This window comes from Balaenoptera borealis (assembly GCF_965194805.1).
Source record: "Balaenoptera borealis genome assembly, chromosome: 15".
NCBI classification, from domain to species: Eukaryota; Metazoa; Chordata; class Mammalia; order Artiodactyla; family Balaenopteridae; genus Balaenoptera; species Balaenoptera borealis.
This window is the reverse complement of record NC_138871.1, coordinates 2,563,692-2,591,632: the sequence shown is the minus strand read 5'-3', so window position 1 is coordinate 2,591,632 and position 27,941 is coordinate 2,563,692. Positions and strand designations below refer to the sequence as shown.

The window sequence follows — 27,941 nt, the reverse complement described above, 5'->3', positions numbered from 1 at the left end:
ATATTCGGGGCTAGAAATCCAAGGGCAGCAGGCTTCCTTGGGAGCATGTGGCTAAAAGGTGAAATATCGGAGAAGTAACCGGAGATCTCCTTTGTTAAACTCCGCAGAGCAGGATTAATCTGAAGGCCACAAACATCCAGGAGCACCTTAAGATTATGCAGGAGATAGTCAGTAGTGCATTGTTTAAAATGTAGTGAAGCAACACCAAAGGATGTGAGGAGCGACCAATGCAAGTCCTTGCAGGAGCGGGAAGGCACCACCAGGGCAGATGACTAAGTTCTATGGCCCCTTGGGCTAGGTGCCCTGCCAGCGGAAACCATCACGTCACCAAGATAACTTTTATTTAAAAAACAATTACAAGGGGCTTCTCTGGTGGCGCAGTGGTTGAGAATCTGCCTGCCAATGCAGGGGACATGGGTTCGAGCCCTGGTCTGGGAAGATCCCACATGCCGCGGAGCAACTAAGCCCGTGAGCCACAACTACTGAGCCTGCGCGTCTGGAGCCTGTGCTCCGCAACAAGAGAGGCCGCGACAGTGAGAGGCCCGCGCACCGCGATGAAGAGTGGCCCCCGCTTGCCACAACTAGAGAAAGCCCTCGCACAGAAACGAAGACACAACACAGCCAAAAATAAATAAATAAATAAACTGAAATTCTTAAAAAAAAAAAAACAATTACAGGAGGGACGAAGAATTAAAAGAACTTTAATAAAATCAACAAGTTTACATTTGTACATCTCGTGTATTTGGGATCCAACCAGGGGCAGAGGGTAAAGTTGAAAGGACCAGGTTTCCATAGGCGGGCGAGGGGGAAGCCCAGGTTACCCCGGCTGTGTGACAGGCAGTGACTCAAGGGTGGTACCCAGGGCCCCTGGAGCCCCACCACAAGCATATCCGGGGCTCAGGCCCGGGGCCTTCCAGCTCTGAGCGCGGGCTCAAGGCTCCGTAGCCCACGTGCCACTCCCACATGGACACCTGATAAGCGACAGCAGAAAACCAGCTCATGAAATTGAAGAGTCTTGCCCAGAGAATACTAATGTCAGCTGAGTCCAGTTCACGCTATTTTAACTAGGATGGTGACATCGAACCGACCCAGGGGGCCAAGGGCCAAGTGATGGTTCCAATTCCTCTAACCAATGGCACAATCACAAGAGAGCAGGTCTTTAGAAAGAACCACATATTTCTTTTAAAAATATGATTTGAGAAAAGGGCCTCGTGGGAGTTAGAGAAAGGCAAGGTTTTTAACAATCCTGCACAGGGTCAGAGAATTCTGCTGCATTAGCGGATTCTAGAGTAGAGACAGAAAACTGCTCAACTTCAGTTCCCATTATTCTAAAGGCTAACAAACATTTCAAAATACTGATCAGTGTTCAGAGCAAAGAGAGACAAGTGCCCCCAAGTGAGAAAGGAACAATCCGAAGGCTTTTCCAGGATTGTACCCATCTCGTGGAGAGAAACAGTGCTTTTACAGGTGCAGTTTTCCGTGTCCTAGCCGCTTGTTCTCTGAGGGATAACCCCAAACTCACGAGTCGTGATGGTAACGTCCCCAGGCACACGGCCGTTCCTTCACAGCCATCCGCAGGGTGAAGACTCGTGACTGGGCATTCATTCACAGCAGCTTACACAGCACACGGCTGAGCTGCAAGAACTCCTTCATCATTTATTCTTCAGAAATCGAGACACCGTAGGGAAGAGTTTCTGGACCCCCTTGGAATCACAAGAGGAGAGAGAACAGCGACCGTGATAGTACAGAAAGCGTTTTCACAGCAGGGAGGACGAGCTCTCCACCCCGTCTGTTAAGGCCTGGGCTGAAGGAGAGGGGCCGGGTCCCGGGGTCCCCTCGTCACACGCACGAGCCGACGCACGTTTGCCAGGCGTCACGGCATCTTTCTTCTTAGTCCCTGATAGAGTCGATAATCACCGGGAGGAAATTCAGGAGAGGGCAGTGAAGTAACGACAGCGTCAGCTTCTCCGCGATGCTGGGCAGAGACGCGGAATGGACGCGGGGTCTGTGATGCGGGAGGCGTCTGTCCCGTGTGTCCAGGAAGCCGCAGGGCAGGCGTGTAAAGTGCTAGAGGTAAGGCAGCCTGCCTGGACTTCCTCTGGGGGCGGCGCTCCCTCGGGAGGGGTGACGCCCCCGTCGCGCAGGGCAGCTGTCGCCCACGGCCCGCCCTGGCCAGCGCGGAGGTGACCACCAGCCGCCCCGGAAAACACGCTTGGCTTGTGCTCACGACCTTTCCCTTTTCATTGCTCGAGGAATCAATGGGGGGTAACAAAGAAAAACGTCCCTAATGAACATGACGGAGGTGAATTTCCAAAAGAGAGAAAAGTCACAAAGAAGATATAACGCCAAATTAAAAGTTCTAATTGAACATGTTAATCATGGAGTTACAAACCGGCGGGCGATGCGCCGTGTGCCCCTGCCCCCGCCGTCGGCTCCAGACCTGCGAGCGGCTCCTCCTGGCACGTCCACAGCTTCTCGGGGCCTTCACTTGTGAGGCAGCCAGAAGCGAATGCATTTACCCCAAAGGGAGGGCCTGGGTACCCAGGCAGACCTTTAGGGGTTGGAAGCCAGATAGGAAGTGGGAAGGAACAAAGATACCTCCCTGAGGTCAGCTGTCCCTCAGGGCAAAGGCAGAGCCCGCAGGGCGACCGGTGGCCAGGCGGGGAGGATGGAGAGCTCTGCGCCCTGGCCGCTCGCCCGCCAGGACGCGGTCCCCTCCGTGCCACCGGAGCAAACGTTTCCAGTGCAAATACGTGTCTACAGATCGGGGCTCGGGGTGCGGGGCCCGGTTTGTCCGGGTGGCACAGGAAGGCTTATTTCCTTTCAGAGCAGACATCTGTTTTGGGTGGCGATGTCCCTGGACGGGTGAATCTGGCATGTCTCTATTTTGGGGATTACCCATTTCCATCCGATGCAGGGGGTCGGCCGCATCCCATTTCCCACGGACTGAAGCCCCCCCAGCACCAGATGACGGCTGACGCGGCCTCCTGCTCTGTGCACCCGGCCGGCTTGGTAAGGAGCCCTCGGCCCGGCCTCTTCAAGTCCGAGCCCCGGGGCTGGGGGAGCTGGGGTTCGTGTGCCTGCTGGCCGCACAGTGGGTGTGGACGAGACCACCGTTCGGATACCTAACAAACACGGGCTCGCAAAAGGGGTTTTGGCACATCTGGCAAAGCTTTTTGTCTGAGAGCCGAACTGAGCTTCCTTTCAGCTTCATCTGCAAAAAGAAACAAAGGCAGGGACGCCTGTGACATAAGTGACACCGGTTTTCAGAGCTGACACGCATTACCCCATGGGTTGTTATTATCACTGGTGAGGACAGCTTTAATATCAATTTCTCGAAACAGAGTATCAGCGGTGAAAATAAACAAACACATCCTCGGAACTGGACAAGTCAAAAAAGCTACGAAACTGCCTTCTTATTTTACAAAAGTAATTGCTGCTTGTCTGGCGGAGGAATTTCTCACCAAGATCTTCTTTCAAACATTCTCTGAGCTCTGATCTATTCAAGCAAGGCCTATTACAGAATCATGGGGCGTTAGAGCTGACAAGACCATGAAAGCTATCTAATCCCCTGCTCCCCTCGTTTGCAAACAAGAAAAGTTAAGGCCCAAATAAGAGACTGGGTCAAAGTGATGGGGTCCATCCATGGCACATTCCTGACTGGCCCCAGGAAACATCATTTCCTTTCTTTAAATGTAAGTAACAAAACTTTATTATTTCTTGTCTGATAAACAGGACTTGAGTTCTGCAAGCTAAAAGCCTTTCTGCACAATTCACGTGAATCAGCCCGGCAAGTCAGCCTAGTGGCAGGACGGAGTGACGGCTTACTGAATTCACCCTACTCATTAGTTTCTTTAGTCATTCAACAAACATTCAATGCCTTCAAGATGCCAGGTTGGCTCAGGAGTACCGAGATAAGTAAAGGAAGCTCCTGCCCTCAGAGAACCCAAAGCCTCACAGGGGAGGGGACAGCTACGGATGCAGCACGTGAGTCGGCCCACGGGGCGCCCGTCTGCTTAGAGGGATGGGACGGTTTCACAAAGGAAAGACTTAGGCGGGGTTTCGAGCAGGCAGGCGTTCCCCAGGCACAAAAGGAAGAGGTGAGCCGTCTCAGGCAGAGGCAACGGTGGCTTCAAAGGCCGTACGTACGAAACGGCAAGTCCACTGGGAGGTTCTGAGCACCCTGGGACGGGCAGGGACGGGCCAGAGGAGGGAGGCTGAATCTTCCCGGCCTCGGCTTCTCCACTGGGGAGTCAGTGCAGGCTTCCCAGCGGGAGGAACGTGGCGGATTCCCGCCCTGGAAGGACACCCTGCTGGCTGCGGGGCGTCTGGGCCTCACCAGAGAGAAGCCTCCTCCGGATGAGCTTGGGGGTGTTATGGACCGAATGCCCGTATCTCTCAGCAAATGTCGAGGCCCTGACCCCCAGTGGGATGGTGTTTGGAGGCGGGGCCCCCAGGACGGCCTCAGGGCCCTCATGGAGGAGGAAGAGACCAGCGCTGGCTCCCGGCCCCGCGAGCTCAGTGAGAAGGGGGCCTCACGGGGCCCCGAATCTGTCAGCGCCTGGATCTCGGGCTCCCAGCCCCCAGACGGTGAGAACTGGATGTGTGTCGTCTGAGCCCCGGGCCTGTGGGATTTGCTATTATTAGTCACAGCAAGCCCACGAGACAGCGATGGGGACCCGGAACGTGGAGCTCTGAACCGGCCTGCGGTCCACACCCGGGCTCCTCTGTGTCCTGTGTCACCTCCCGGTGCCCCTGCCCTCCTCTGTGACGGGGAGGCAATTCTGCCCGGAAGCGCGGTGCGGATGCAGTGACACCGTGACGTGCAGCGTGGACCAGGGCCCGGAGCGCGGCTCTCGGCACCGTCAGTGTCTAAAAGGGGCGGGAAGCTGCCCCAACCGTACACCTGCTGGCCCGGCTCCCACCTGGGCTCACACACCTGGGTCTGTGTGAAGAAATCCCGTGTGTTGAAGTTACAGAGAAAAAACGGACAAGGACTATTTTTCCACGGGTAAAACCGACCTCAAATCACACGTCTCACCCGAGAGGGCCGGGCTCTCACCTTGTCGTATTTGTAGATCAAGTTTTCGGACTTGGCCAGGCCCACAGCCACCTGAGTGGTCCTCCGGGCGTGGACGCTGTCCCTCACGGCCCCCGTCAGGAACGGGCAGAGCAGCTGCACCGACCACGTGCCCGGCAGCAGCTGCAGGACCCGGGCCGCGTCGAACTCGGCGGCATGGCGGTTCAGGAGGTCCACGGCGGCCACGGCCAGCTCGGGCGCACAGGGGCCGGGGCCCAGGTACATGGCCAGCAGCAGGTGGAAGAGCCGCTGGCGGGCGGGCGGGTCGCGGCCCTCGGAGCGCCACAGGCAGTAGTCCTCCGCCGCTGGGAAGTCGGCCAGCTCGTGGACCAGGATGTGCAGGGCCTCCTCGTGCCGCTCCAGCTTCCCGTGCAGGATGGCGCGCTCCATGGGGAGCCCGGCGCCCCGGATCCGGTCTGTGAGGCGGGACCGCTGGTTAGAAACGGCAGGGCCCGCGCCAGGCGGTGCCAATCCAACGCCGCAACTGCATGGGCCACGCGCTTAAGAATGGGCAGAGCAAGCCTGGGTGCCTGGACGCCCCTGAACTCTGCCACCCAGGCTACCTGGACGCCCCTGAACTCTACCACCCAGGCTACCTGGACACCCCTGAACTCTGCCTCCCAGGCTACCTGGACACCCCTGAACTCTACCTCCCAGGCTACCTGGACACCCCTGAACTCTACCTCCCAGGCTACCTGGACACCCCTGAACTCTGCCTCCCAGGCTACCTGGACACCCCTGAACTCTACCACCCAGGCTACCTGGACGCCCCTGAACTCTACCACCCAGGCTACCTGGACGCCCCTGAACTCTACCACCCAGGCTACCTGGACGCCCCTGAACTCTACCACCCAGGCTACCTGGACGCCCCTGAACTCTGCCTCCCAGGCTACCTGGACACCCCTGAACTCTACCACCCAGGCTACCTGGACGCCCCTGAACTCTACCACCCAGGCTACCTGGACACCCCTGAACTCTGCCTCCCAGGCTACCTGGACACCCCTGAACTCTACCACCCAGGCTACCTGGACACCCTGGCCTGGGTGGCAGAGTTTAGGGGTGCCCACGTAGCCTCCCAGGAGGGCTGCCACGTGCCTTCGGACAAAGTACATGTGTCACACGAGCATCATTCAGGCCTGAGTCGTGTGCTGCTGGCCACGAGCTCAGTGTCATCGAATCAACAACATACATTAAATAAGGTGTCTTTAAGCAGAAACACACATAAACAAGGTTACATATTGATCGGTTGGTGAAAATGATGTGACCAGAGGTTCTCAGGAGCCTGACCCTGCATCCCTCCAGGTCTGATGGCTCAGTGTCCGTGATCTCAGTGGTGGAGACTCTACAGGACACAACTACCGCGAACAATGAGAATGGGTGTAGTTAATGGTCAGAGAGTGGTGTTAAAAGCTGCTAAAGAGGAATGTATTAACCCAGTCAGGACAACCTGGAAATTCCACGGTGCCCAAAACGGCAAGGGACAAGTTCAGTGTGCCAGGTGCTGCTCTGAGGCTCGTACACAACAGGGACACTGAGGTTTCTGCCCTGGAGGAAATGAAACCCAGACCCCCTCCAGGAACCCCGCCTTCCTCCAAGCCTGGGGCAGCCGAGTGGGCTGCTGGGCGCAGTGCCACCCTCAAAGCCGTGACCAGAGCTGGAGCCTCAGAAGGAACTGACCCGAGGGCTTCAAAGGCGAATAGCAAGCTCAAAGCAGCTTGGCGCAGCAGACATGCAGACCTCCCAACGCCCAGGGCAGCCTTTGCGTCATCAGCTAAGGGGCCCTGTCCGTTCCCAGACGGTGGAGGACGGACAAGGAGCCTCGCCTGCCCTCCAGGAGGCTGACTTTGTGTCACAGAGGCTCACAAACCCCCCCTCCCCCCGAATAGAGACGAAGAGATGCCAAGGCCTCCGTCCCTGCCCCCACCCCCCCGCCCCCGCCGGTGACGTTTATCCAGCGAGATCCACTCACCCAGCAGGAAGTGGACTCGGTACAAATCGGATTTCTGGAGCAGGCGTCGCAGCTTCGCCTGCGTCTCGGTCACTTCTGCATCCTTGCCATTGGCGCTGGGCCTCTGCTGCAGCACCTCATCCAGGTAGAGGACGGCTAAGTGCGTGTGGTACTCCTCCTTCTGCAGGACAGGGGGACAGGCAGACAGACAGCATTTGCTAGGGGAGCCCAGAGAACGCCCCCCAACCAACCAGCCAGCAGGTGCCCGAGACGGGACGTGCAAGGTGAGCGGGGGCTACAGGACAGCCCCAGAACACGCGTACCGGGGCAAAAGCTTTCAGAAACCACGACACAGAGAAGCTGAATCTAAAATCTATGGGAAAATATCTCATTTTGAGAAGTGAGGGCCACGGGATTTAGGTATTCTCCAAAAAAGGGACAGCTTTCCTCATTTCCTTTAAGAATAACAACAAGGAAAAAAAAAACTCTAAAAAAAAAAGAATAACAAGGAAGGAAAAGAGAAGAAAATATAAGCGGAGGGGACAAGAGATGGAGGGTGAGAAAAAAGCTACTTAGGCCGCCGGTCTCTTTCACAAACATCCGGCTCCCTCCCTGACCTCCCACGCGTACAGACTGAGCGCCGGGAACACGAGACATTACGTTAGACCCGTGGGCCAAGTTCAGGTCCCGGTGATGCCACCGCAGCCCACACAGCTCAGCCTGCGCGCTGGGGCCTCACCTGCAGTCTCCTGTCCGTGACCAGATGTTCTAGGTACTTAACCAGGGCTTGCGGGTATTTCTTAAGGCAACTGATGATATCATCTGGGTTAAATCTACTCTGCTGTTCGTCCACAGGTCTCTTGGTGAAAACTTGAACTCCGACCTGAAAGAAGAATAGCAATTTATTTATCGTGCTTTGCAAACACCCCATCTTATCTTCATTCTGAGCACTGTACGCTTTGGGTAAAATCATTGTTAAAAAAATGATGATTTGCGGGACTTCCCTGGTGGTCCACTGCTTAAGACTTCGCCTTCCAATGCTGGGGGTGCAGGTTCAATCCCTGGTCGGGGAACTAAGATCCCATATGCCTCATGGCCAAAAAACCAAAACATAAAACAGAAGCAATATTGTAACAAATTCAATAAAGACTCTGAAAATGGTCCACATTAAAAAAAAACAAACAAAAAAACATGATGATTCGGAAAAACAGTGCAGATGAAGCACTGACAGAGATAGGAAATGCCGCAGAGCTCCAGCTGAAATTCCTTCTAAAAGGGTCAGAAACTAAGGAACCAAACATTTATTGGTGGTAGGTTTTGACAATCCATGAAGCAACAACTCTGTAACATTTAGATCATCCGAAACAAGGACGGTCACTTGCTGGATCATAAGTGAAAGAAGATACAAGCGGCTGAAGATTCAGTGAACTCGATTCTCCAAACGCCCATACCCACCGCGTGCATTACCCACATGGGACCCAAGCCCACACACAGCAACGAAGACCCAACACAGCCAAAACTAACTAAATAAATGAATAAATAAATTTATCAAAAAAAATACTAAAAAAAACCCCTTTCATTTATTATTGCCAAGTAATATTGCATTTTGTGCATATACATTTTATTCATCTATTCATCAAGTGATGGACACGGTGTTCTCTTTCTTTTGGCTGTCGTGACTAGTACTGCCATAAATATTCATGTACAAGTTTTTATGTGAATAAAGGTTTTCATTTTTCTTGGATGCACACCTAGGAGTGAAATCGCTGGCTCATATGATAACTCTGTTTAACCATCTGTAGAACTGCCAGACTGTCTTTCAAAATGACTGTACTGTTTTACTTTCCCACCAACAATGAATGTGAGTTCTAATTTCTCTGCATCTTTGCCAACATGTACTATTGTTGTCTTTTAAGCTTTAGCCATCCTAATGGGTGTGAAATGGTTTTGATTTACATTTCCCTTAAGGATTAATAAAATGACTGATGAAAACAAACAAACAAAAAGGGCCCTTCTATGTCCCCAACCCACCCCCCACAAAGGGGGTTGGGGACATAGAAGCAAGGGCGACGGTTTGCCTGGTGTGGCCCAGGCCCGGCTCCACGCCCTGCAGGGAAACAGTCTGGTCCTGCTTCAGCCCACAGAGAACAAGGGACCAGATGCCGTTAGGGGCGGGGGTCAACACACAGGTGTTTAAGAAGATGCTAAGACCTGACCTGCGGTGCTTTCTGCTTTCCTACACAGTGGCCTGCCCCCGACACAGGTGTGCAGGAGCACTGAAATGCAGAAATTCCTCGAGAGCTGGGATTCAGACGGCTCAAGCCATGTATTAAAAGGCGGAGCGGGGGGAAAAGCGGAGAGAAGGGTTAAAGTGTAGCTTCTTTTCCCACCTAGAATCAAGTTTTCTGTCCATTTTCACCAGCCCCACTGCCGCCCTTGAACGAATGCGTTTACGAAGCACAAACCTCCGGATTTTTCTGCAAGACCCAGTCAGCATAGTGCCACACGAGGTCTGGGTCGAGGCTGTAGGTGAGGAAATCCACGATGTACTCGTACAGGTCTGAGCGCGTGGAGTCGTGAATATCCCCGTTCACGATGCTCACCCACAGCTGGAGAGGAATAAAAAAGAAGGTAGGGAAGGTTACATACCTCTTAGCTCAGAATTAGCTCAGAAAGGGCAAGTGTTTGTTTGGCCTTTCAATATTTCAAAGTGGCAGGAGAAACTTTAGAGGCTTAAATCCATTTTAATTTTTTCACACACACACACACAAAAAAAGAGAGGACACGGTCCAGGAAATCAGGAACATAAAGCACCAAGTTCTTTTTCTTTCCTTTTTAATGAGATCACAGTAATACAAAAAGTAAATATAGTATATGAGGAGACTTGGATGCATTAAAAAATGTCTCTTCCTGAAATAAAATCATCACTGACAATGTTTGGACACAGAAGAAATTCACTTACATCCATCAGCCGGGCTGTTTCAGCCTACTCTGTCACAGGAATTTCTGATTTTGAAGACCTTTTGGGACTGTCTGAGTCTGATGTGCTTTCAAAACCTCTGGTGACCCTGTGCCCTGGTGTTCCTACTGTCTTTTGCATGGGGGATCAGGGTAGATTTTAATAATAAAGTCCTTTGCTATTTCATCCAGACACTTCCCTGCCGTGTAAACTGAATCTTTTTTTTTTTTTAATGCTCCACTGTGCATATGTACTATTGTTTTTATTTTTTTTAATTTTTATTTATTTATTTTTGGCTGCGTTGGGTCTTCGTTGCTACGCGCAGGCTTCCTCTAGTTGTGGCAAGCAGGGGCTACTCTTCATTGTGGTGTGCAGGCTTCTCATTGCAGTGGATTCTCTTGTTGCAGAGCACGGGCTCTAGGTGTGCGGGCTCAGTAGTTGTGGCCCGTGGGCTCTAGAGCCCAGGCTCAGTAGTTGTGGTGCATGGGCTTAAGCTGCTCCACGGTGTGTGGGATCTTCCTGGACCAGGGCTTGAACCTGTGTCCCCTGCATTGGCAGGCGGATTCTTAACCACTGCGCCACCAGGGAAGCCCCTGTAAACTGAATCTTACTTTCAGAGCCTCAGAATGAAGTGGCATCACGAGGTGTGGCAGAGATGGAGGCTGCCTGAGAGCTCCCTGCACCATCGTCTGTGCCGTGGACCTCACCCACATGTCCACACTGACTTCTGAACCACACCACACCAGCAAGCAGCCCAGGAAACAGGCAGGCAGTGTAAACCCTGTAATTCTGGTAGCAGCACACCAATGTTTTTTGTTACTAGTTTCTTCAGCGCTGAATTCCCCAAATCAAACTATTCACACAGCCATTGAAATGTGTCATTAAAAAAATTCTGCCATATATGGTGATTTATTCCATATTATTTCAATTTTGTAAACTCCTGTCTATATAGCTTTGCTAATGTTATTAACACACTTATAACAAACTGTAATTCTCAGAACATGGTGTTTTAAAAAAATAAACATTTTAGCTTTGACACCCAAATCTGCTCTTAGCCATGGGGTGTGTGTTGATGGGAACTTTTTTTTTATTTACCTATTCCACAATCATGTTACCATGGTAATTTCTCAAAGCAACCAGATATGCTTGGTGAGTTTGGTGAGCACTGCTGATGCTCTTGGCCGCTCACAGAAGATGCAAGACAAGAGACAAGATGAGAAATTTGGGCGCAAGAGCCCCTGCCAGGGCCCTGAGCACTGGCTCAGTCCCCAGCTCTCCTGCTGACCAGGGGTGCCACCCGGGCAAGTGACTGGCCTTGATCAGCTTTAGTTTTGTCACAGATGACATGACAACCCAGCTCTCTGGCAAGACTTATTGTCATTAACAGTGGAAATTACAACCTGTTACAGCCTTAATTTTTGATAAGGTAGTGGAGTCACAGGCCTTGTGGCTCAGTAAGAAATCCTATCTTTCTTACATTTTAAACAACTCAGTCTTGACAATGTTCTTTAAAGAGATGGAAAGATGAAGAAAAGAAAATTCTTGGGGCTTCCCTGGTGGCGCAGTGGTTAAGAATCCGCCTGCCCATGCAGGGGACACGGGTTCGAGCCCTGGTCCGGGAAGATCCCACATGCCGCGGAGCAACTAAGCCCGTGAGCCACAACTGCTAAGCCTGCGCTCTAGAGCCCGCGAGCCACAACTACTGAAGCCCGCGTGCCTACAGCCCATGCTCTGCAACAAGAGAAGCCACCGCAATGAGAAGCCTGCACACAGCAATGAAGACCCAATGCAGCCAAAAATAAATAAATAAATAAAAGAAAAGAAAAGAAAATCCTTGGCCAACATTTCTCAAGGATTCGTAAAAAAGGTTGTAGATCAGGCAAGACTGGTCTCTATCAATTTGTGATTTTTTTTCAAACAGGCTAAGTAGTTGTGGCTCACGGGCTTAGTTGCTTAGCAACTTAGTTGCTAAGTTAAATGGTGGTGATTTTTAAACAGTGCTGAGATGCCTTTGAACTCACCTGAACGGCAGCAGCGTCTTGGTGGTTGTAATGATAGAGCAGCCCCAGTGCAAAGTACCTGCAAGAAAACTCGGGGTAAGTGCACCCTCTCCCGACCAACCACTGCGGGCAGTACCCCCACAGCAACGCCCCCGGCCCTGGGCCCCCAGCCCCACATGTGCTATTCAACTCAGTTCAACAACAAATTTCAAGCACCAGAAAGATCCTCCTTTCTGTTTATTTACTTATAGTCTGAAAATGTATTCCCTATCAATTTCCAGAAAGGACCGTATTCACATCTAAGATGAGCTGAAAAATAAAACTGTAATGATACTATGGAAAATCACATTTGGAATTGCTTTACAACTTGCTTCAAATACTAGTATGATTTGCCATCTCTTCAGTTAACCATTATTAACTTATCACTAGGTATTAAGACTGTTTGGAAGGGATGCTGTCTGAGCCATTCTGGGGTAAGGATTTTGAACGGCAATAAATGCCAACAGTACGCAGGCATTGCAGAGAACAGAAGGTCAGGGAGAGTCGGGTTGGGGGGACCCAGAGTTCCAGGCCCTGACTTTCAATCCAGGCTTCATTACTTAGGGACTGTGTGACCTTGAGCAAGTAGGTTACCTTCCTTGGCCCTTGCTTCCTCATTTATAAGCAGACAGGATCAGTGATGACACGGGCATCGCCCGGGCCGTGAGCTGTTGCCACCCTCCCACGCTCACAGGTGTGTCCTCTCCTGGTCCTCTTCCCCAGCAGGTGACCAGGTCAAGCTGCCCCAGGGGGCCGTCGGATTTCTTCCCTCAAAGAGCAACCTCTCAAGATATTGAACTATTCCCTAGAACCCTTCTCTTCTCCCAAAAGCTTTTAGGAAGTTACACTGACTCCGTCAGACCCTGCCATCCCAAGTCACTGCCATGAGCTGTCAGTGCATTTTCTGGTTCCTAAATAAATCACTCCATTCCACAGTGCCTTCGGGAAACTGAGGGAAACGGCTGAATGAGCCACTTCCCACGTGGAGGTCAGTCACCAGCCCATGACGTCCTGCATCTGAACAGGTTCTGGATCGTGAGCCTGGGTCTCCGTGGAATTTCACCAGCATCTCCGCCATGTCAAACGCATACCAAAAGTCACAGACAAAGAATCTTACAGGGAGCACTCAACCCCCTCAGGCCTAGAGGGGTTAGACCACCGCCTGCCCCCAGGATGAAGAAGCTGCCAGATCTAATCACGTCATCACTGCAGACGGGCCCCCATCGTACCCGGTGGCCGGTCGGCAAGGGGATGGGTGCCGACCAGCTCACGTCTGTAATGAAGGAGTTTGACCCCGTAACCTTTTATCCACAAGATCCAGAAGCCTCCCTTTCTATCTGTTTATCCAGATGCCCACCTGTCCATTCAGTCTGGCCATCAGTGGTTGAAGTGCGCTATCATTTTACTGACACACATGTGGCATCTCGCACAGCTGAGTCCCACCCAGATGGAAACTGAACAAGCACACCATTGCCTAACAAGGCCTGTGACTGTACGATCTGTCGTGAAGGAGCTGGCACGAGAGTTGGTGCCCTCTAAGACCCCTGTGGTGGATCTGCAGACCGTGATGAGGCTGATAGATCCCGAGGGTGCCGGGTGGTCCCTTGATGAACGCCTGGGGCTCAGAAGTCACGCTGGTGCCTCAGTGCACGACAGCTTCCCGTGCGCGGGGACGGGGAAGGGCCAGGCAGGGAGCCCTGGGTTCGGGGGGAGCGTCGGGGGGACAGAAACACTCACTTTTTGTGCTTCTCCAGCCAGGCGGCGCTGTCGGTGAGCAGACAGAAGTTCTCGGTGACCAGGAGGTCCAGCAGGCTGTCGTGGTCAGCCTCCGTGTACAGCTTGAGCAGGGCTGTGTCGATGTCCTCCTTGTAGCCGTTGGCCACCTCCGTGCTGCGGACTTCGTTCAGGTAGCTCATGAGGAAGCGCTTGCACTTGGCCACCTTCTCCTGGTCGCCCTGGGTCAGCTGGTTGAGGTCTGCAAACTCGTGCAGAGGAGGGTGGGACCGGGTGAACGAGGAGGACGTGGGCAGCAGGAAGGGGTACAGCGAGATCAGCTCCCGCACGTCGAGCTGGCCGCTTCTGCAATTACAGTGTCAAACTAAATGAAGCAAAAAGAGAGAGAGAGTGCACGTAGGCACACAAGACGACACTGGACGGGCGCGCTGCCTGCACGCCGTCCGCAGCTGCACGGGCTGCAAAGCACCACGAGCCAGGCACCGCCCACCCCCAGACCCCACGACACAGCAGCGGGCTCGGCGGCCGCAGACGCGGCCCCTCCAGTGCTGCGGTGGGACGTGGGTCCCCGCAAACCCAGGCGGGGGGGGGTGCGGACAGCAGGAGGCACAGCAGCTCTGATCAAAGGCAGACTCGGAGGAGGCCCCGTGTACACCTCCTCCTTCACGGCTCTGAGTCGTGCAGAACCTGTTCTACGTGGACATTTGGAAAACTTCTTCTACAGGCGATGCCTTCGTGGGACACTGAAGGGCGATCACAGCGGGTTTAAGTTCATCTTCTGAGCGAGCGTGAAGAGCCACTGCTTCCCAGGGCGCACCTGACCCCCAGCCCAGAGGAAGGGCCGCTGGAGGGGGGAGGGGCTGAGACAGGCCTGGGCTGGGGAGGGAGAGGGGTGGGGTGGGTGCTGGTGAAGGGGGCGGCCCACGCGTGCAGGATCCATGCCACGTGGAAGGGACCTCAGCTTCCTAAGACGGTGGACCAGGAGCACGCCGTTTACAATGTCCTCAGAAGAAGGACAGTTTTTCAAGTCTTCCCAGAAGCACCTGCTCTTTCTCTAAACTCAGAGCTTTTGGTAAAATCTCTGGAGGAAAGGGAAAGTGAGCCATCGTGTTTTCCTAGGAATCCTTCACAGGGCATCGAACACGCTCTTTAGAACTGCCTTCTCGGGCTTCCCTGGTGGCGCAGTGGTTAAGAATCCGCCTGCCAACGCAGGGGACACGGGTTCGAGCCCTGGTCCGGGAAGATCCCACATGCCGCGGAGCAGCTTAGTCCGTGCACCACAACTACTGAGCCTGCGCTCTAGAGCCCGTGAGCCACAACTACTGAAGCCTGTGTGCCTAGAGCCCGTGCTCTGCAACAAGAGAAGCCACTGCCATGAGAAGCCCGCTCGCCGCAACAAAGACCCAACACAGCCAAAATCAATAAATCAATAAATAAAATAATAAATTAAAAATAAAAATTCCACATTCCTTATAAAAAAAAAAAAAGAATTGCCTTTTCCTCTGAGAGGACCACTCTGTATGCCCCTTATCTGCCCCACCTTCAAGACACAGGACAGTGACCCTCGGGCTAGGGGGGCAGGGGGCGTGAGGGGTGTACGCACGACGGCCTCGCTACTTCTCCCCGGAGCACAGCACCTACGGCGGCCTTTCCCATCACAGCCACAGCGGAGGTCTGACCGCGGAGGGACGCTTGCAAGGCTGGCTACCGACACCTCAGATTACCTGAAGAGTTCTTTAGCCTCCAGGAACTGAAGCTGCGCAAACTGTATGAAGCCCGCCTGCTGCAGAATCCGCCGGTACATGACCTGCAGGGAAAGACACGTTTCACCGCTCTGACCTGCCCTGGAACCACGACAGGAGGAGGAACGAAGTTTCTGGTCATAATCCAGGCTAACTGTTAACTGTTACATGGAAACCTGAAGTTACAAGGTAAGGAGAAAACGAGGCTTATACGAAATGATTTTCAACATATACACGTCTACATGTCAATCAGCCCCTCATTCCTGAGACCAAGTGGTTCTCTGTCTAAGCATCGTTCTTTCTCCTCCGTGGATTTCCCATCCATCCCGACCCGTGTTCCTCCTCCCACACTCCCTGGCTTTCTCGATTGCTTCCACCTCCGGTGCTCGGACGGATGTGAACGTCGCCGGTGTCCCTGGGAGCCCGGAAGCTGCCCATCCTTCGTTACTCTCGTGGAGCTGACTCTTCACACCAGCACTTCTGAGCACGCCCCCAGAGCACAAGGCCCATCCCATTTAACGATAAACAGATAAATACGCAGGTTTTCCTGCCGAAGCTTGGGAGACTGCGTTCCGTCCCCTCCCCGCACCGGTGATACACAGCCCCATCCACACCGCAGCCCGAGGATTTCTGCCATAAAAGTGCCGTTGATCTGTGTCTAATCCAGTCCTACCCAAATTTCCCGGACCACAGAGCCCTTTGTTCTGGTAACTTCCAGAAATAGCAACGCACTTAAGGAAGGTGCCCTGGGGTGTAATTCCACCCCCTTCCCATCACTATCCAGCCGGTCAGCTTCAAGCTTTGTCCACCTTTGTCTGAAAGGCCTTGTGGACCCATCTCTGCTCTGTCCTCACTGGCTCCATCACCTCAGCCCGGGCCCTCACCACCTCACAACTAAAGACTCTAACTGTGCTTAAGACCCTAGGACTTCAATTCCTCCCCTTTCCATCCATCCTGCCGTTTGAAACGCCATACATTCCTTGAAGGCATGTACATGATTCATCTCAGCATCCCCACACCCTGGCAGAGTACCTGCTGTTTAAGTAATCACCTATTGACCTGATCAGTTTTTATGAAACTCCACTTTGTCACTCGCTGAGCCCATTTTACAGATAGGAACATCCTGTTCAGAGATGCTAAGTTTTTAGCCCAGAGTTACTAACGTGTAAGTGGTTGAGCCAGGGTTGAAACCCCCGGACCTTCCTGCTTCTAGAGCCCCGTTCTTCCCGCTCACTGGCTCGCCCAGGTACACAGCAGGCGGCTAACACTGTTACCCCTGCAGAAACGAGGGAGGTGGAGACACCTAAAGGCTGTTCCTTCCGATCAGCTTTCAGAGGGGCTTGTTCTCCAAAGCACAGCGGCATCTCCTCCCGCCCCTGCAGAGCAATTCCTGCAGAGACGGCAGGAAAGGCAGTTGCTTTTTCATGACTCTCTTCCCCGACACCAGCTACGTCTGACGGGGAAAACTGGCCTCTGTATGCCGCCAGCAATAAGCAGACAGGAGGAGCGAGGCCAGGTTCTGCTGTGAGGGAATACCAGTTCCGTCTCTGAAAGAAGCAACAAAGGCCAACCACTTAGCAAGAAGGATAGAAAGGACCCGTCAGCTGCGGCAGAAGAATTCTCATTCACACCCAGGCTTGCTGATGAGAAATCCGCTGAATGACAATTTTTTCCTCGTGGCTGCAGGATTTGATGTCACCCCCTCTTCCCCCTCCTAAAGGGAAACAAAAACTACTTTTGCTAACACTCCTGACTTCCAAGAGTGTGGGGGTCGCTCTCTATAGTCTAGTCCGGGAATGCTACGTAGACTTGGAAGAAGCCCAGGGAGAGTCCTTCATCCTGGATGCTGAAGTCGTGCCGCTGTGGCGAGAACACCACTGAATCAGAACCTGTACCCAGCGCAGCCAACTCCTGGGTCTCTGAAGGGGACGGCCTCCTTCCCAGAGCGTCCCCTGTGGCTGACACCTCCTCCTGGTCCTGCTCAGGTGATGCTGAACTACAAGACCTGGGGCCAGGGAGGCTGGCAGGAGGAGGAGGAGAGGGGTGAGTACATGGGGTGTGTGGGGAAGAGAACCAGAAAGTCTGTCGAGACCCCCAACATCAGAGCTAACTCACGACGGGATCAGCTGTCCTTTGCACTTATGAGTGTGTCCATCAGTGTAAGGGGGCTGCCAAAACTCTCAGGGGAAGAGGGAAAACGAACAAAACAGACCTCTACGCAGCGCCACTCCGCACCTGCTCCGTGCAAGGCTGTGGGCCTGATGCCAGCCAGGTGTAAAGGGCGCCTGCATTCTGGAAGCGAGGTGAGGCTGAAGTCACACCTACGTTCCTAGTGTTTTATTTCTGGATTGACATTTCTACTGTCTGTGATTCGGGGAACTGGAAATTTGGTGAAACAGAAGATTCTATTCTAGAGATTTCTGAACCTGCTTTCAAGGTTGTACTAAGTTAAATATCACACAAGAGCTTCTGGAGAGAACAGTCTTTCTGGCACCAGATTCAAAGTGTACCTCATCTTCTGGCCCCTCCTTAATATGCACTGCCGAGGTGAAATACAAACTTCTCAACTCACGCAAATTATTCCCCTTTGAAAAGGAAGGACAGGCTGACACCTGCTACGACATGATGACCCTGGAGGACATCACGCTGAGTGACATAAGCCAGACACAGAAAGACAAATGACAAATAGCGTACAATTCCACTCATGCGAGGTCCCCAGAAGAGTCAGATCCACAGAGAGTAGGAGGGTGGGTGCCAGGGGTAGGGTGAAGGGGAGCGGGGAGTCACTGTTTAATGGGGACAGAGTTTCAGTTTTGCAAGATGAGAAAGGTTTTGGAGACGGATGGTGGGGACGGCTGCACAACAATATGAATGTACTTAATGCCGCTCAACTGTAGACTGAAACATGGTTAAGACGGTAAATTTTATGTTAAGTGTATTTTATCACGAGTTTAAAAAACAAAACAAAACAACTGAGATAGAAAATCACAAGCTCACTGACACCATTTATAACAACAAGGCCTGCCCACAAACCCACAGTACGAGCCACTGGGACAAGCCACCACTAGCTACAGGACCTGGGTGGGGTCAGAAACTGTGGGAGGGACTGGGAAGAACAGAAAGAGGACGTGGGTCCCCAGGTCCCCCCCAGGAGACACTGGGCAGCTTGGGGGCCCCTCGAGACACAGTGGAGAGTGAAAAGGACTGCCCAGGCCCCATCTGCTGGGAAGGGCCAGCACTGAGATACCGGACTCTAAAGACAAAGAAAAGATCCTTGGATTCAAGCAAAAGACTAAGTCGCCACAAGGGACAGAAATTCAGGTTGTCAACCGATTTTCGACTGCAGATGCTTTATGCCCGAAGAAAATGGTGGGGGGCTTCCCTGGTGGCGCAGTGGTTAAGAATCCGCCTGCCAACGCAGGGGACACGGGTTCGATCCCTCGTCCGGGAAGATCCCACATGCCGCAGAGCAACTAAGCCTGTGCACCACAACTACTGAGCCTGCGCTCTAGAGCCCGCGAGCCACAACTACTGAGCCCACGTGCCACAACTACTGAAGCCCGCATGCCTAGAGCCCGTGCTCCGCAACAAGAGAAGCCACTGCAATGAGAAGCCTGTGCACCGCAACGGAGAGTAGCCCCCGCTCGCCACAACTAGAGAAAGCCCGCATGCAGCAACAAAGACCCAGGGCAGCCAAAATAAATAAATTAAATAAATAAATTTATTAAAGAAAAAAGAAAGATAATGGTGGAACTTATTTAAGTTTCTCATTGAAAGATGACAGGAGTCCAAGATTTTCTATCCAGCCCAACTGCCCTTCAAGGCTGTACAAAGGCTTCAGAGGAGCCGTAATCAACATGCAGACACACGGGGAGCACGTCCCCAGGTGCCCGTCCTGACCGAAGCCTGGGCTGCTTCAGAAACCAGCGACTGCAGAGCTGTCAACAGGAGAGGTGCCGGTGAGCATTCAATGTGCGTGCGCCTGGAGAAGCAGGACTGACAGGTACAAGGGGGACGGCACAGTGTGGGCGTCCATGCGCTCTGAGTCGGGGAGACAGCAGAACCCCCAAGGTTAGGGGAGGATGGGGAGATCGCGCGCAAAGCACACTATGCTTGCCGACTGCCTGCCAGGTATTGACTGGGATAGAGGGGTGTTACATCAGCACAGATGCTGGGGGAAAGATGAGGAAGAGGCTACTAGCCAATTCCAAATACGGCTCGAAGTGGGGAAACAACAGACAATAGGAGCTCCAGCCCCACCCCCTGCAAAAAAAACCCCCAGAAAACCAAAGGGCTTTTACAAAGCTAATACTGTTAGGGTAACCATGAGAACAAAACACCGACCCTCACACCAAAAGCAGACAGACAGATGGTGAGGAGGAAAGAGTCAGGGAGGGCAAAGACATTGGATGAAGGGGGAGAGAGAATACAGACTTCTTTGAATATACTGTGTCTTGTTGATTTGACTTCTGAATTATGTACCTATTTAACATATTTATAAAATGAAATTAGATTTTAAAAAGCAATCCCTATAAAACAAATTCAAATGGAAACAAAAGTCATATGTTGGTGGCAGAACCACTCAGAGAAGAACAGGCCCACGTGACTCTGAAACAGAGAAATCTCACCATACAGCCCTAGTGGGTTTTCCCCCAAGGATAAAAAGGACGTAAGACACAAACATTCACAGGATGATTGGGGAAATGTGGGCAGATGGGACACCCCAATCTAGGAAGGAATTAGTGTTGATTTTGGAGACTTATGTGATGGTTACATTTCAAAGGGGGCTTTCTTGTCTTTGGAACATACATAGTGAAATCTTTTTTAGATGAAATAGAAAAAAAAAAATACAAAACAGGTATCAGAGCTCAAACTTAAACATGATATCATCCACACTACATGATACAAACCAAGCAAACCTTTTGTTTGACCCAAACCTGTGTCTGTAAATGTGTCCTTACTGCCTCTTTCTGTATGGCATCCCAAACCTTAATATGGTTTAAGCTCGGCTTCCTTAAAGATCTAAGCTCTCTCGCCCTTTGGATGTATGGAAGGGATATTCCTTTAATCCAAGTTCCACAGTTAAACTTCTTGATAAATCCCTCCCTGGTTCAGAACTCAGTGAAGCAAAACTGATGCTCACTTTAATGCAGAGAAAGGTGACCTGTGAAAAGCCAGTCCCCTGAACTTCTGGTCCCTTTCTCTCTCCCTTTCTGGTTTTTCTGAGCCCAGGGTCTAGCATTTGGTCACAAGCCTCCTGAAGTTAAAATAAGTTATGTACTTAATCATTGTTAAGAGTCGCATGCAACCCTTGAAAATGCATACACATGCATGAAAAATGACCTCTGAACGTTTTTGTCAATATTGTCTTCTTTTCCTCTCATGCTTCTATTTTAAACAAAACCCTCCTGCTCCCGGATTCAGAGCCCAGCTGTCTGAAGACCAGTTCAAAGCTCTGAGTCGCTCATCCAGCGTCCTTCGTGGTCCAGCCCCCGGCACGAGCAGAGTGTGAGGGAAAAAAGAAGGAGGCGTCTGCCCAGGACCTCGGGGAGGGATGAGCAGAAGCTGAGAAGAAAAGGGCCCTGGGTCACAGGTTAACACGTGTAATTGTGGGAGCACAGAGCAAGCAGTCAGGGATGGGGGGGGATTCAGAGAGAAGGGCATATTTGAGCAAGGTATCGAAACCTGTACTTGGCGGAGTTTAGACGTTCACTCCACTGATAGAAAATAGCACAAATAACAAGTAAAGGAAACAGGGAGGGCGGGGAGGTGGGTGAAAGCACGGGGCGCTGATGGGGCAGCGAGGCTGGCCTGGATTTACCCAGGGATGCCCAGAGGCCAGCCATCTCTGCAGTGGGTCTTTGGATGGTGGCACTGGCCATTCTTGACTTGTTTTCAGGATTAGAAGTGTTTTAGGATGGCTCCCGGAGTTGCCTGCACAGTGCAGGGCTCAGGCGGCGGGCAGCTCAGGCCGGGGTCACGGGGGGGGGGGGGGGGAAGGAGGCAGCGGGGGGCCGGGGAAGCGGGCAGGGCCTGGCCGCGAAGGCCACCTGCTGCAGACTTGACTGTGGGCAGGAAGGCGCCCGCGGAAGGATCTCCAGCTAAGGGCTTGGTGGACACGTCAGAGAGCGCCCTCCGCAGGGCCGTGGAGGACGGACTGCAGACACGCAGGAAAGGGGGCTGTGAAAATAATTCAGGCACAACGGGAGAAGGGGCCCCGGCAGCCACGCGGGCATGAGAACGAGAGCCAAGTTCAAGGCCACTGGGGGTGCACGTCTGGGGCGCATACAAGAGGGGGAAGGCGGGGAGCGTGCTGGGTGGACAAACCCCCACTGGGATGTCGGACAGCAGAGCGAGACAAGCACTAACGCCATCCACTACCCACTGCGCAGCTGCTCTCAGGAAAACGGGGGGAGAAAAGCAAAAATCCAAGAACACGGGCAGCCTCTGTAAGAAAATGGGCACACCATGGGTGTGTGCAAGGAGGGGGCACCCGACACGTGCCCGTCCAGACGCCCATGAGCTCCCGGGGCCCGCTCTCGGGACGGAGAGGAGCTGAGAGCAGCAGAGCAGAGGCCAAGGCCGCCTCAGCACCCGCCCCCCCACGTGGACGCGCAAGGAAAACGCGGCAGAAACAGGCGCTCTCAGCACCGAAACACGCCCTGAACTGACGGGTTTCTTCCTTGCGCTTTTGCTGCCCCCTGCTGAATGCTCACAGATCATCTCACTAAAAAATGAGGAATACGGTGGGCGAGGGAAGGACTGGGAGTGGGGGCTTCGCAGATGCAAACTATTCTCCGTAGGACGGATGAACAACGAGGTCCTACCGCAGAGCACAGGGAACTACAGTCAACAGCCTGGGATAAACCATAATGGAGAAGAATGTGAGAAAGAATATATATGTATAACTGAGTCACTCTGCTGTACGGCAGAGATTAACACAACGTTGTAAATCAACTATACTTTAATAAAATTTTTTTTTAAAATGAGGAGTAAAGATGGAAAGTTTATCAATATTTATCCGGTGACCATAAATGACACGTCCTGACTTCCACCTTCGGAATCTACCCTCTGCAGCATAAAGCCACAGAGGCCAGAAAGCACAGCTACATCCCACAAACCATAGCGTCCTGAAAACCTGGCCAACAGAAACAAGAAGGGGATCGCTATGAACTCATTAGAACTTTTAATGATGGACTGAGGTGTTCACACGAAGCGTGCACACACCAATATTACGCTTTATTATTCTCAAATACATAGAGTAACCCGGACCCACCTTGCGACTGATCAGGGAGCAATTTTTAGGAAACCTGATGTCATCAGACATGAGAATAATTTGTGTTTGTTTCATCAATGGTATTGATCATACCAACGATATTAAAGTTAGCGTTTCTTAAATGCACTAAAAGTCTTCTCCTAAGGAAATGAATTAGATGGATTCCGACAACATTAGATGGTTCACAAAGCTTTTTCTGTAGATAACATAAACCTAAACTCTACAAACTCAACCCCATCCCAACAAATATACATTCTGAACTGGGAGACAAATTAACCTGAGGTTCCTCTTTTCGTCTCTAACAACTGTGCCCTGAGTCTCCTCTGGAAGAAGGACGCTGATTAGAAATACAACTTGGTGTATTAGGCGCGGGAATTATGTCAGAGGCTCAGATCCCGACTTGGCCTCTGCCGGCAGCGTGACTTCATCCAGCTGTTGGTCCGGCTGCTCTGCAACCTGCTTCCTTATCTGTGCAACGTGGAGACGCAGAGAAACTTGAATGACAGGCAGGGAGCAGTCTGCGGGGGCCTGGCGCACTTAGAGCCTAACGTTTTCTAAGCCGGCAGCCTGGGGCCCGCTGATTACAAACCTGAAATTTTTCCTTTGGAATGTTCCTCCGGGCGCCTTTCGCTAGAATCAGAGCCTCCTCCACTCTCCGGCTTGCTAGAAGATCCTGTATTTGTTTTTCCAGAGGTAACGGAACCAAGACGTAAACTCCTTTACTCGTGGCGACGATCACTCTTCCTGGGAAGAAGTGGAACACGGTTGGAAACGGGAAGAACACAGCGCTGGCAAGAAAACACACCGCCTCGCCCAAAGGGGGGCACGGGCGGATGTCTGACCCATGTCATCACGGTGCCCCAACCCCGAGTTCCCACAGCAACCAGAAACGAACGCTTCTCTTTCCTTCTTCCCACCATCAGAAAAGCGTGAACTCTTAACACTACATTTCCGAAGTATGGGATGTTAAAATGTTTGGCCTTTTTTTATTCTGAAGTGCTGATAAATTTAAAACCAGTTGAACAAATCCATAATGAGGCTATAGAGCTCAGTCCTGGAAAATAAGCAGCAAGAATTATGCTATCCCTCGTATAAAACTTTTGAAAAATTCTTTTCTCTCCAGGGTAGTCAGTTTACAGGAAACTAAGATTACAACGCAACATTCTGAACCACAAGATAACATTTCACACTCGCCCGTCATCCAGAATCACCCGATCTCGGCGTTACCTTCTCCCTTCCTCCACTGCCCCGTGGCACCGTGATGCCTGGCACGGTCCACTGGGGAGTCGGACCTGCCACCCAAGACAGGTCCTCCTGCCAAGCTTTGAGAGCGATTTCTGCTCCCTCTGGAGACACGCCTTAAGCTAAACTATCACCTGTTCCCAGGAAGCAGTGGAACGACCTTGTCTGTCTGTCTGAAGGTCGTTCAGGGTCAGCCGAGCCTTTTCTTCTCCCTCTGCTCCTCCCTCCTTGGGAATCACCGTGTCCATCCCAGTCCCACCACCTGGTCTCTCCCCGCCTGGATCTCCCCTTCCTGGCCTCCCTGCCCGGCTCTCTGTCTGCGTCATCTGTCCTGCATGTCAACCTACGTCACAGTCCTCACACTCAGATGAGGTTCTGCCCCTGCTCTGCACTGGCATCCCTCCTTCTGGGAAGTCTCCCCATGTTCCCGCCGGGGGTGGGTTATGTCCCCAGCCTCTGCGTGCCCGCAACCAATCCCCTGTGCCCACCTCCGCCCCTCAGTGCGCACAGCACGTAACACTGTCATGAATAAGCTCTCCCGGCACGCGTGTCAGGGCCCCAGTCAAGCACTAACATGCTTCACGTGGGACCTCGGGACTCAGCAGGTCTGCGTCCCCAGCATCTAACACAGGAAGGGCAATGTCTGGGGAGCCCCAATCCTGACACAGCAAGGGCAATGCACAGATCTAGATTAGCTCCTGGTTTGAAGAGAATATCATCAAGGGCATTCTTAGGAAGCCGGGGAAATCTGACCACAGGCAGGGGCTGAGAGCACATTTCTGGGGTGTGAAAACGGCTTTGTGGTCACGCGGGAAAATGCCTGCTGAAAGATTCCGGATTAAGTGCCATGGTCTCCTCCACTTACTTCCAAACTGCTCAGCAGAATGTGAACCAGTACGAAATCTAGGTGAATGGGGGGCAGGGATTCACTTTGTTTTTCTTTCAACTTTTCAGCACATTGGAAGATGCTCATAATAAAATTAAGGAGAAGTAAAATAAATCCCTCCCTCCCTGGCTGCCCTGGTCCGCTGCGGCCTCACCCAGGCCAGCCCTCCTCATACAACAGGCACCACAGTCCCGGTGAATCACTTGCATGCCCCGGAGCCCAGAGTTCCTTCTTGTGCAGATTTGCGCGTGTCTTTCTCTCTGCCTGAAGGTTCTTTCACACCACATCTACTTGGCAGATTCCTACTCATCCTTAAAGGTTTGGCTCAAATACTACCTCCTACAGGAAGCCCTCCCTGATACTTCTAGGAAACACTTCCTCCTCTGCTCTCCCAATTGGCCTTATTTTGTTGCTATCAAGCTCTCAAACTGCTGTGGCTATTTTTTTCACTATCTCCCTTTAACCTCGGTGCCCCTGAAGCACAGAGACTGTATTACCATTGCCTGTGGGTCTTCCATGCTCAGCAAGAGGCCAAGTTCCCAATGGACCCTTAATAGCATTTAGTGAAGAAATACAAGCACAAAAGATTGACAGCTAAATGTTGTTAAGATTCCGTGGAAACCAGTACCTTCAAAATCCTGGAGGATGTGACCTTCCTTAAAGGGCAGGGTCTGCTTTTGCTGCTGGTCCAGCATGCTGTGAACGGTGATGAACTCGCTGTCGAGGGCAATGACGTACGGGAAGCAGACGGCCGCTCCAACCACGTTCTCCGACCAGCGCACGGGCGCGCGCTGAGATATCCCGGCCACCGTGGCAAACATGCCTGGGAAAACAGGAAGGGTCAGGAGGGCTTCAAAGCGCTGGGCTTTGCTTGTTTGTTTTCTGTAGATGTGTCTGAACGCAGAATACCTGCCCCTTCATTACATTTCGAGCTGGGAAAGATAATATAACAGTGGCGTGTGCAAAGGACCCTCCACGATTATTCTCGTGAAGAGAACCGCTTTCCCCAGGATGTCTACATCAGTATTTCCTTCCAATTAAACATGACGTTAAAAACGTGTACATGTACCCACATGAAGGTATGTACAGCTCATGTCCTCACATGTGGGGAAAAGTGACTTTCACACAATTTAAGAAGCTTCACAAGCTTGCTTCCATATCCGGTCCTCCAACGGGTTTGCATTTCTAAGTGCCAGCTCTTCCCTATACATTCACTCAACACTGAACGCATTCATTCAGATACTTATTGAGCACCTACTGTGTGCCGGGCACTCTACAAGGCTTCCTATCCAGAACTGTCTCTGTTCAGAGTTCAAGTCTAATTCTGGATACACGTTCTCTCTGATGCAGGGATACAACCAATCTTGCAACTGAAAACAGAGAGCTGTTAAGTGTTTGTCAATGATAATGTCCACAGTCAACCACGGTTCATCTATTTTGTATATAAAGCACTAAACGACATTTCCAAATGAGCTGGATAGAGTCCATAGATACTGGGGTTTATGAAAATTCACATTTACCCAGTGAAGTCAATCCATTTTAAGTCAGTTTTCAAAGTGCTTGACATAAAACACCTTCAAAAACATGGTACGTAAATCAACTATACTTCAATAAAAACAAAAAACAGCGTGCTATTGCCTGCAAATGATTAGATATTCCTACAGTAGAAAAACGGTTTCTATTACACAACAGAGAAGCGGGGAGAGGGAGAGAGACAGAGAAATACAGACAGTACTTTAAAACAATGGAAAGTATCTCAAATATATGATAGGAGCAAAATCCCTAAGCCTATGAAATCACTGACCCTCCTAAATTTTCCATGGTTACAAAGAGTGAAATGTATTGTACTTAATCAAGTACAAACATAGCTCTTTTCCTCTAAAGTAGGCTGTTCTTGAAAATGGGTATCAGGGGCTTCCCTGGTGGCGCAGTGGTTAAGAATCCGCCTGCCAATGCAGGGGGCATGGGTTCGAGCCCTGGTCCAGGAAGATCCCACATGCCGCGGAGCAACTAAGCCCGTGAGCCACAACTACTGAGCCTGCGCTCTAGAGCCCGCGAGCCACAACTACTGAGCCCGTGTGCTACAAATACTGAAGCCCGCGCACCTAGAGCCCGTGCTCTGCAACAAGAGAAGCCACTGCAATGAGAAGCCCGCGCACCACCATGAAGAGTAGCCCCCGCTCACCACAACTAGAGAAAGCCCATGTGCAGCAATGAAAACCCAATGCAGCCAAAAAAATAAAATAAAATAAATAAATTTATAAAAAGAGAAAATGGGTATCAGGTGGGATCTCACATGCGTGTCCACGCTGTGCTCTTGCCTGACACAATCTGGGGCACCTCCTGCAGGGGCCACTTGTACGTACAACACTTGTTTGGTTCTGCTTCACACTTAAAATATTGGCTCTCGTCACGTAAGTAGCACCAACCGAAACCCTGTCAAGATGACAGAGAAGTGAGCCTTAGAGAGAGAGAGAGTGTGTGTGTGTGTGTGTGTGTGTGTTGTGTGTGTGTGTAAGTGCATCTCCTACTAAGGAAACACATTCCTTCCCCTTCAGTATTTCCTTTCCACCCTTGAAAGTCTCTTAAAATCATTCCGAAAAAGACTAACTCAAGAGAAAAACAAAGGATATGCATCAGTAATTCACAGAAAACAAAATGCAAATAGCTAATAAATTCCTGAAGAGGTTCCCATATTCCTTAGTAACCAGGGGAACAGAAATTCAAAAAAAAAAAAAAAAAAGTAAAAAACCAACTTATACCCATCAGATTGGCCAAAGGTTACAGACTAACAGCACCAAGTGTTGGTTTGGTATGAGGAACACTTTTGGAGAATAATTCTTTATCAAAACTGAATATACACTGACATGTTAATCTGGTGATTCTACTTTTAAATCGATGGCCAATTGACAAGCACAACAGTCACTGGGGTGTTTTTAAGGATAGTGTAAAATTGAGAATAATGCACCGAAACAGTACGTGACTTCGGGTGAACCCACCACGAACAGAAAAGAAAGCTCATCTATTAGATGAGA

General features: G+C 51.6%; 1 protein-coding gene across 5 annotated transcripts in view; it reads right to left on the bottom strand.

Moving 5' to 3' along the window:
• Positions 1–685: 685 nt before the first annotated feature.
• Positions 686–27,941, bottom strand: part of TGFBRAP1 (transforming growth factor beta receptor associated protein 1) — a 51,475-nt gene continuing 24,219 nt past the window's right edge. For 3 of the 5 annotated variants that reach the window (XM_082357448.1, XM_082357451.1, XM_082357449.1), the window contains exons 3-12: positions 25,535–25,729; positions 23,368–23,522; positions 15,485–15,567; positions 13,764–14,105; positions 12,009–12,066; positions 9,494–9,637; positions 7,768–7,911; positions 7,050–7,209; positions 5,063–5,496; positions 686–3,214 (exon numbers count right to left, since the gene is read on the bottom strand). In XM_082357448.1, coding sequence (XP_082213574.1) covers positions 3,038–3,214; positions 5,063–5,496; positions 7,050–7,209; positions 7,768–7,911; positions 9,494–9,637; positions 12,009–12,066; positions 13,764–14,105; positions 15,485–15,567; positions 23,368–23,522; positions 25,535–25,729 — 1,892 coding nt within the window. In that variant the 3' untranslated portion in view covers positions 686–3,037. Of the gene's footprint in view, positions 3,215–5,062; positions 5,497–6,127; positions 6,436–7,049; positions 7,210–7,767; positions 7,912–9,493; positions 9,638–12,008; positions 12,067–13,763; positions 14,106–15,484; positions 15,568–23,367; positions 23,523–25,534; positions 25,730–27,941 lie in introns of those variants that run through there. The other 2 variants (XM_082357450.1, XM_082357452.1) reach the window with 2 other exon arrangements.